This window comes from Protopterus annectens, chromosome 2.part1, assembly GCF_019279795.1.
Source record: "Protopterus annectens isolate FY-2018-M chromosome 2.part1, PAN1.0, whole genome shotgun sequence".
NCBI classification, from domain to species: domain Eukaryota; kingdom Metazoa; phylum Chordata; order Ceratodontiformes; family Protopteridae; genus Protopterus; species Protopterus annectens.
This window is the reverse complement of record NC_056729.1, coordinates 855873733-855884457: the sequence shown is the minus strand read 5'-3', so window position 1 is coordinate 855884457 and position 10725 is coordinate 855873733. Positions and strand designations below refer to the sequence as shown.

The 10725-nt window shown below is 36.5% G+C and overlaps 1 protein-coding gene across 1 annotated transcript in view; it reads right to left on the bottom strand.

Annotated features, from left to right (window-relative positions):
* Positions 1-704: 704 nt before the first annotated feature.
* MTNR1A (melatonin receptor 1A) overlaps positions 705-10725 on the bottom strand; it is a 10184-nt gene continuing 163 nt past the window's right edge. Inside the window, exons 2-3 of the mRNA XM_044063508.1 lie at positions 6615-6649; positions 705-1581 (exon numbers count right to left, since the gene is read on the bottom strand). Of these exons, the coding sequence (XP_043919443.1) occupies positions 705-1581; positions 6615-6649 (912 nt within the window). The remainder of the gene's footprint in view (positions 1582-6614; positions 6650-10725) is intronic.

The window sequence follows — 10725 nt, the reverse complement described above, 5'->3', positions numbered from 1 at the left end:
TTATATCCGAATAAAGCAAATAAAGCATCAGTGACTCTAGACTTTTTACAGCTGCTTTGCTAAGTGCAAATCCAAGATTGCCATAGTAATGGCTAACTGGCAAAATATATCATGGGTGTGAAAGATGGCCATCTTATGCAAGTAACCAGGAGTGTGAGGACATATTGGGTAGAATAAGAAAATACAGGGATTAGGAAGAAGTTTTGAAAGGAAGAGGGACAATTCTATCAAGATTATATGACTTTAGGAAGAAAGTGTAATCTGTCTTTATATAGTGCAAGGTGGCATTGTCAGGTTGATGGCAGAACTGTTGCAAAAACAGAATAGATGTAAAACTGCTGTATTTATTAACTAATACTAGGATTAAAATGAAATAAACATACCTTAGGAATAGGAAACATATTGTTTAAATATTTGATACTGGTTATTTTTGCAGTGTAGTCAGTGAAATTATTTTCTGTTAAAATACACAAAAGAAAATGCCTTTAATATACTGAGCTAATTTCTGAAGTGGTAGGACAGAGAGGCAGAGATGGGAAGATAAACATAGACATAGACAAAGGAAAAGTGAGGAAGAAAGTTTTTCCAGCAGACATTAAAAGTAGCATTTTATTTGGAAGATCAGTGAGATAGAACAAAGCACAGTGGCATAAACATTTTGACCAACTATTAAGTATTAAATATTTTATAAAAATAGACATTTCTTAAACAGAGTCCACTTTCACTTGGTTGTTGTTAGTTATTAAAGGTGATGGCTTGCTTTTGATTCTTTCAGCTGCATCATTGGAGCTGTCCTGAAAGAACATTTTTGCTGTGCAAATAGAAATAATAATTCTTTTGTATTCTCTTCTGAAGTTCTGATTTAAAAGTCCATAGATGATTGCATTGAGGCAGCTGTTGAAATATGCCAGGTAGTAACTTGCTATAAAGAGCCACTCTGGAATCCTGATGCCTATAGTTTCAGGGCTGACTGCTACAGAAAGGCCAATAAAGTTTAACGGTGCCCAGCAGACTGCAAAAAGTACAAACACTACAAACATGGTGACAAAGTTACGAAGGTCATGGGGCTTCAGCTTTGGTTTGTTATCAGGCTTCACCCTTCTTCTTACTTGAATAACTAGTATCCATATTCTCAAGTAACAGAAAGTTACTATGATAATTGGGAGCATGAAATGAAAGAAAACTACAGCAATTGTATAAGTTGAGCTCACAGACTGAACAAATGTACAAGAATAAACCCTGTTGTCATACTGCAAAGATCCAACAAACAGATTTGGTACAATGGCAATGACTGTTAGGACCCAAATCAGAATGACGTAGCAGAGGGAGTTCTTGTCACTGTATAATTTGTCATACTTGAGGCTGTGACATATGTAACAGTAGCGATTAATAGCAATTCCTGTGATGTTGAAAATTGATCCAATGATGCTTAGTCCCATCACAAAACCACTGATTTGACAATGAAGGTTACCCAAGTTCCAACCATTGTGAAAAATTGATGTCAGCACAAGAGGGTATGGATAAATTGCGACAACCAAATCTGCCACAGCCAGGCTTACAACAAATATATTTCCTGCAAAGAAACAGAAAATATAGAATGTTATTAATGTCAATATTCCATAGGTAATATTACAAATATTTGTGAACCCTCAACAAGGCAGTCCACACTATGAAGAAAATATAATCATTTACTTAAAATAATGACAGATATACATGCTATCACCCTGTCCTTTCCTAAAATGATACATATTGCCAGGAATAGTGAAGGTTATAGTCAGCATAAATTATATTTGAGGTCAGTGTTCATTATATCTGATTAGCACACAGAGCCATTAATTGTATGCTTCCTCTGGGGGAGCAGAGGGGCTTGCCCCCCTGCTTACAGCAAGTTGTTGTGTTTCCTGTCATGTTTGAATTTTTTTAGTAGGTATTCGATGTTACTGAACTTCGATGATATGGTGTCGACAATATTGTATTCGAAGTTCAGTAACTTTGAGTATCTAATATAGACCCCTTCCTCTTTGATCACACTGAAGCCATTTCAATTATTTGTGCTTTAGAGAGACCTACCTTTTGACTGCTATGACTTAGGCATAGTGTTATGATTTTCACTATCAAGATTTTATCCTAGTTCTTGTAAATGTATTTTCTCTTCATATATTAGACCTCATTAAGGTACACATACCATTAAATAACCAAACTGTTTCTGAAAATGAGAAAGTGATCGTCTATTTGATCCAGTACTATTTTTTTAAGGTTTAGTGTTCTGAATTTTGTTGCACAGAAGTTAAGAGGTATGAGCAGATTTAAGCAATTGAAGAGAATATAAGTAGAATCCCAGCACCTGTCCTGATAAGTATATTAATAAAAATACAAATATGCAAACTTATAGAGAACCATATATCTGCAGGACTTGTGGTGTGACTTTGTGATTTTATGTGTCAGTGGAGGGCATGTAGCTGTGCCTTAATTAGACTTTAGGGAGACTTTTCATGCAATTCCACATCAAAGATACATACAGATGTCGGCATGTACAGCAGTAGATTCATCGGTGATGCAGTTGGTTAAAACCTGACCAGATACATGGCGTAGTTGTTACTAATTAACAGAATCCATGATGAGGAAAGAAAGTTAACTGTAAGTTAATGTGCTCATTTCTGTGCACACATTTTCGGTGTCATCAGTGGCTGTGCAGGATATCGGGGAAAAAAAGTTACATTTTCTTGCACATGCTTTTGGTGGGACAGATGAAAAGATAAGAGGCATAGCAAGGTCAGAATCATGGCCACATATATGACAGCTTAGTTTCAGTGCAAATATGTGTAAGAGGATGTAAATCAGCAAGAAAACTTAAGGGAAACTATACATTGGAAACACGTTAGTGACACATTAACAGCAAATGAAATGAAAATGAGACTAGCCACTAAATAATCTGTAAATAAATAGTCAAGATTAAGAAGGCAGCATGGAACATTTAGCAAATACTTGGGTGTACACACTGAAGCATCACCTGTAGAAAACAGAAAGATATTGTTCTCTGTACAGATACTTATCTCTGTACTGAAAACAGATGTAGCCATACTTGAACTGCTGCAATCAGATCTACACAACACAGCCTGCAGGGATGTGTGAGAAGAAAGAAGATCAAAGAGCAGCAATGAAACTGATACAAGGTCCACTTGGTATAATTCACAAAAGATGAGGAAAAGGAGCTTGATATGCACAGGATTTGTACTTTTGCATGTCTGAAATTGTGAAACATAGGTCACTGGAGCTAAAAGTCTGAAATGCCTGGAGTAATTATTTGTAAGGTCATGTATACTGATGCCTCTAACATTATTTTCCTTGAAGTACTAGATGGCATATGTATTTCTGAAAGAAAATGTTATTTATTTGTTTGGTTATTTATTTGTGATGCACTTTCTTTTGCAACCTAGTCAAGCCTTTTAGAGACTGTACTCGGTGCTGCTGCTCTTCAGAATGCTTCTTCCATGGGATCTGAATTGGGCATTAATGTTTTTGAATGATTAAAGCTGTTTGACTTTTACTGAGACAAATAACATCCTCTTTTTCGTGCCAAGGTTTTTAAACATTTCAAGAATTTGCAAGAACTTTGAAAGAGAGAAAAATAAAAAAAAATGGAAGCTCCTGTTAATGCAAAGAAGTTTGATATAAAAATCTGGATGCAAGAATATTGTGAAATAATGGAACATATCTGGACTGCAGGGAGACTGAAAATGAAGAGCGATGTAGAGCTATACTTCTGTTATTGGCTGGACCTTCAATCTTCAGTCCAATCAGAATTTTCCAGAGTCTTGGGAAGCTTTACAAAACTGGTTAGCTTGTTGAAAATCATTTACCCCCTTAACCTAGTGAGAAACTACGTAGATTCAAGTCTGATTCTTATGCAAGGAAGCCCACTGAGATTAGGGATGGCTAGTGACTTCAGAGCAAGGATAACCTACAGGAAGCAACTGAATGGATGGGACTAAATGTAATGGAGTGGAGCTATACTATAACAGGTCAATAACCTTTACCTATGATCAAATGATGAGGTAATTCATGTCCATCTACAAACTTGCTCTCTATCTACCCACTCTTCATTGACACTTTACTGACTATATACAACTTAGATGTTTGGCTGCAATCATCAAGATCAGACTAAAGTAAAATGGAGCTCTAAACAAAGGGCTCCATGGGCCCCCTTATTGCCTCCTATCCCCCTCCCCCACACTTCTCCAGCGTGCTCCCTGTTTCCTCCTCATGTTTGCCCTGCAGAGTCCAGATGGATTACTTGTCTCTCTTGCTGTATTCATTCTTTGTCTTAATTTTTAGCCTTTCACGTGTTTTTAGCCCACTCTTGCTGGCCATGACTCTTCTGTAAGTAAGTCTGGGGAAAGTAACTGACTTAAGGCAAGAAGACATAGAGTTCTAGATGCTCTGATGTTTATCTTAGAGCTTTATTACAAACTTTTTATTTAATGATGACCTGAACAAAAAATCACAAGTAAAAAATGATATTCAATCTTATTTATTTTCCTTCAAGGAAAAAAGTTGTATCTAAAACTTATTGTTCAAAGCTAAGAAAATAGTAGTTCCCTAATAAACTGAGAAGATAACTGCAAAGATATATACATCCTGTCTGGGAATAGTGCATGTCATCCTACATATCCAAAAAGATATCTATCTTCTTTATATCTGATGGTATTAGATTGTGATTAAAGTAAATCCAAAAATGGCCAGAGGCATATATTATACAGCTGAGGGTCTGGAAGAAGAAACCATAGTACATGGATAAAATCCATACAGAGACAGTAATCACATGTAGACACCACGCCTGAGGAATCAACAGCCAAAACTCAATGGTAGAATCACTCACTTTTAGATGGTAACACTACTCAATGGAACCTGTGTCACTTATATTGTAACTACACTATTGACACATAATCAAAAACACAAAAAGGCAGCACGTTCTATTACCCAAAGTACTATTCAGTATAGTATAGTATTTCAGCATTATGTGTCTAAGTGCTGCCCTTTTAACATAAAACTGAGCTTCAGGTGGCAAGTCATCAACTTGAACATCTAAGATGCACTCAGTGTTAACTCAGCAGCTGTGATAGATATCCAGTTACATACAAACATTTGTTTTCACTATGCCTTGGGTGCACATTTGAATAAGGCTGCGCAGCATAGCTCTGAACCTCTTAGCATGAAAAATCTGGAGAAAGCCAAAAATAATAGTAGGACAAAGCCTCAACAATAGGGGCAAATTTTAAATCTCTCTCTTATAAACTTAGAAAGTTGCTAGACTAAAAGTTTTTGTGTTACCATGCATTTTCTGAAGGATATGAAGTCTGAAACTCAAATGACTGCCATTACTTAGTGAATTCATTCATCACTGATTTGTCACAAAAATACAGAAAAATCGCAACTTTTATAAGGAACAGACCAAAATATGAAGCAAAAAATCTGTAGATCTGACAGGTATGCTGTGCAGTTGACTAGTGCAAGACAGAAGATTACTATGAAATAATGATGTAGATATATTACTGTCCTGGACTAACACAAGAAGCTCTTGGGTACAAATCATAATCCACTATTGTCATCCCACAGAAGGAGACATTTATTTGATATGTTTAATAATCCTCACACCATCTACTATTAGAGTCAGTTTTATAAGTGTAATGACCCATGTTTTTCAGAATGCATTCACAAACTACTGAGGTGTTGTATGTTACCACATATACCTGAAAAGGCTGAATAACTTTGAGATCTAACACTGGTGACCATCTCTGAGGGTTCAGTGAATGTGGTCATACTCTATAGCAACCAAAGGCTGGCTTTATTTTCTCACTGTTGTTAGTAGTATTATGCATGCAGTGAGTACATAACTGTTCCTTCACTTGAAAATAAAAATTCTTTCTGCTGCCCTCAGATCTTGACTCTTGCTCCTGGACAAAGCATTCCTATATTTGAACTGGAAGCCAAAATTATAACTTCCATTGGACCAACAAAATAACATCCAATACACTCAATAATGATGATCTACTGGTAAACACTTGAAATGCCGGGAGCCATCAGAGCAAGTCTCAAAACACAGTGAATGAATGGCTGAAAAAGTGGACTTACATATATCATGTCTGAGATAGCCATTTTCTGGAATATTCCCTTTTATATGACTACGAGATATGGTGATCTCAGATTTAGTATATATAAGTCTGAGGGTGCAGGGGGGCTTCCCCTACTCCAAAAAAAAAAAAGTTTAAAGGAGAAAAGCATGTTTGAAATTTGCTTTTCTCCTGGAATTTTAGTGTTTTTCTTTTCTGCATATCGGCACTTAGTACATTGAGTGATGACATTTCAATTGGAAGCTGATTTACTGCTTCTGGGAACAGCGTACTATAATGTACTGCTATAAATGATGACATCAGAGGAAGAAGCTTCTTGTCTATCTTTACTGTGAGGATAGTGCTGAATGAAACCCCTTCATGCAGGGGTCAGTAAGAAGTCCATCAATAAAGACCTATTTCTCAGCCAGAGTATCATTGCAAGTACCCCAACTATGAGGTAGATAATTTTCTGGATGTAAAGGAGGTAAGTCCATTGATAAAGTAGTCTTTTGGTCCCTCAATATACTGAGTATTCTCTGTTATGTAGTAAGGATGAAGGACTACCAACTCATCTGTTTCAGTGAATAACATGAGTTTTGAGGTGATATATTCATGGCTGCCTCTCAGGAAGGTGTATTTCAAGGGAGAAGGCTGCACCATTTCCCTGGTTAGACATCTGGACATTCTATCTAGCTGGCTTACTCTGGGGAGCATTCTTTGGGTACCTCTGGACCTTGCTTCCAGCTAGTTTACTCTGGGGAGAATTCTCTGGATACATCTGGACCCTGCTTCCAGCTGGTTTACTCTGGGGAGAATTCTGTAGGTACATCTAGACCTTCCTTCCAGATGGTTTACTCTGGGCAGAACTTTCTGTGTACACCTGGACCTTGCTTCCAGATGATTTACTCTGGAGAGAATTCTCTTGGCATACCTGGCAGCCTACTAGCAATATTTCAGGTTGACTACTGCCCTCGATGGTTCTCTTACCACTACCACAACAAGGTGTGATGCCAAAGGCTGGGGGCGGGGGGGTCCTCAGAATGTTCAATTTTCAGAGCTCTTTGTTCAAATCCATGATGTCAAATGTATGTCTGTCATCTGAGAGGAGGTTGAGTCATGATTGTTAGCATTAATTCTCAGAGAAAATGGCATGATACTTGTACCTGCACTTTAAAGAATGCTGCATCATGACTTCTGTTTGAAAAATCCAAACCATCTTTTAGATATGAACCCCAAGACTGACAGGTCAGACGGCAGCTTTTTGAACCTTTTAGTTAGATGGCATTGATGTTCTTCTCTTGGAAAATACTTTTTTTTAACTAGTAACTATCATATTTTCTAAGAGGATCTTGGAACTGTGGAAGCTGATGAGCATGGATTCCAAATCTCATCATTTAAAATGATCTGGTGTCCTTAGGGCTAACACATATTTTCTCCTAAAAGTGATTTCCAAATTGACTCTGATCTAGTCAATACACACCCCTTTTGTCTGCAACAGAAACCAGGGAAGAGAGAGACTTTCACAGTCTGGATATATGCAACTAGCTCATAGTACATGAGTTAAGGATGACCAAATAGCTGCTCATTATGGAGATGAAGGACTAGCTGTCACCAAACAAACCCATTACAAGTAGATTGCCATATGCATCATCTTCTGTCATTTAATGTGCAATTGCCATATAAAAATACTGAAGCTAAAGCCACTGTTTTTTAAGGAATGTTGGTTTCCAGTGTCTGCTTAAAGACTATCTACATTGACCACATTGCCTTTATTACACATCGTGACTAACCATCCTTTTCTCTACTGCAAGTTCAGGAATCAGATATTCCTTTGGTTATTTGCATTCTCCACTCAACCTTTTGAATCTACTGTAGGTATTTTGACTAGCTTTTTATTTCTTTTACCTTGAACGATTAACTGCTGGAGATTCAGCATAGTCCTATACAGGGTTTCATGCATATTGCTTGAAGGCAGTCCACAGCTTTCCCATGCCATTGTTTATAATTCAAGCTAAAATTTTAAGCAAATGTGTAATATCTGGTGCAAGCTAGAATGATTGTTGGGCAAGTACCTACAAATGTCATCCAGGCTGGTGCAGATCTTTCTCATATGTATGTAATACCTCTGTCAGGCATTTTGCTATTTGCTAGATATCTATGTTTCAGAATGTGGAGTACCCCAATTAAAGGCTCACTTCATGCAAGGCCATGCCTGAGCTCACTTCTAGAGTTGTTGTGGAGTGCTGAACTCCTACTAAGGCTCCTTTGATGAGCTTGACGCCAAGACACCTTTATTTCAGAAAAAGCGTTTCGCACAGCTCTCTCTCACTGTCTCTCAGAAAACTTCTTATTTGGCAAACCCAAAGACTTGTGCAGCCATTTGTGGACTGACCTCGAATGAAGGAGAAGGATCAAGTACAAACAGGGACTGTCTCAGTAAACAAAGCAGAAAGTCATTTTACTCAAACAATACAGATAATCTAAATGTTCATGCCATAAAACGTGGATGATAAAATCAAACTAACAACCAAATTGATTTATAACTAGATTCTAATTGTGACAACAGACTTCAAATGAAATAACTATTTTTTTCTAAAATAATAATCATCAGACAACAATGGATAAACATATAGTGAATCAGCAACAATATATATAAAACATAAATATGTATTTTCCGTTGTGTTTTTCTTTAAAATAGGTTTAGAATTATCACTCCATTTAGTCATGGTTATCTATCATCTCTAAGCCCAACGACCCATCTATACTTCATTAATTCAGATTCACATGTAATATTAATTTGTCACATCCGTTGTTCAAGTGTACAAATTTAATTGCCAAAAAGTACATTTTGTGAACTGTATCAGTGCCAGACATTTGTTATTACAAATTGTTTTTTTTTTTGGTGTTATTATTTATTCATTTAGTAAAATATGGCTTTTCATTATCTGAGGAACTGTAGCACACAGAGCCTGGCTATCTACTCTAAAGAATTGTAGCACATTGGGCCAGTCTGTCTACTACTGCTTTTTTTTTCTTTTCTTTATGTTCCTAAGGATTCATAATTTTATCTTCAACAATACTGTCTGTCCATCTTAGGCTCTGACACCCCTTCTTTGTTGCCTTCAATGTTCCTCAGCTTCAGTCTCTTCTCCAGTGAATCCTGCCTTTGCATTACATGAACAAAGTTCCCAGTCTTACTGTTAGAATTTCCAGTGATCAGGCTGGGTTCATTTCCTTAAGTACTGACAAACTGGTTCTTACTGAATTCTCAGACATGTTCCCAAAATGACAGTTTAATAACATTTGATTTTTCAGCACACAGACATGCTTGTCAGGCTCATAGCTTTAAGTACATGGACCTTTATTTGACAATATGTCGTTGTACTTTAAAATCTTATTCAGATGTAGCATAGCCTTCCTCTTAAGAAGCAAGTGCCTTTTAATTTCATGCAGGCAGTCACCAGCAGCAAAGACCTTACAGCCCAGAAAAATAGAATCATTTATTTCCTCCATTTCTTTGATATATATTTAAAAGAATGGATAAGGCTAGGTCATACAATATGAGCATTTGATGTTGCAAAGACAACCATCTTTTGACTTTTGTTTTTGGCTTCATGAACAGTCTTTTCCATTTTCCTTCTGTTTCAACCCTCAGAACAACATCATCTGTATAACTGAAAATGTTAATATTTTACCCCCCAGAAATAATTCCAGAATCTGATTCATCTAACTCATCTTTCTGCATGATATAATTGGCTAAACATTAGAACATCAATAAAAATATGTGCCCTACTTATTTGTCTATTTTAATTCAATTGTTCTATATTTATTTTCACCTGCTGCTTCTTAAAAAACTGCTCACAGAATAACTTGGAAACAAATAAGATGACCTACGATCCCATTTTCCATAAAAACTTGACGCATTTTGTTATGATGCTGATAATCTAGAGCTTTGAAATAGTCAATGAAGCATGAGTAAATGTTTTTTTGTAAACACCTTGCTATATGTACTATTCAACACACATTGGTAACTTGATCTCTAGTGTATCTGTCTCTTCTCAAACGTGTTTATACATCTGGTAATTATTCTTAGTCTAGACATTGTTGTCACTTAGTTTGCAGGATGCTAAGCTTTACCTTGGAAATATGTGAAGCAAGTGCAATTGTTTGTTAAATTATTACACTTGACTCCTGCCCTTCTTTGGCATTGGAAAATAATTTGATCTATTCCAATCCAATGGCTTCTGTTGTGATTTCCAAATTTGCTATCAGATTATGAACGACACTGTAAAGCTTCATTTTGAAGGATTTTAAACAATCCAACTGAAAATCCATTATAACTTACAATATTATTAGCAAGGCTCTCATGGCCCATTTAACTTCACTCTCCAGGATGTGACTCTAGATCAGAGAACTTACCAACATTGGCATCGGTCATGTTACAGTTCTTCTTATATAGTTCTTCATATTCCCTGACATTTCTTAATATATTTTAAATTTTATCATGTTCGTTTGCAACAGGCAGTTTTCCTTAATAATGCTAGTGTTCTTGAAGTGATCTGTTGTCTTGCTCATTCTATTAACTTTTCCGTTATTTGTTCATAAATATCCA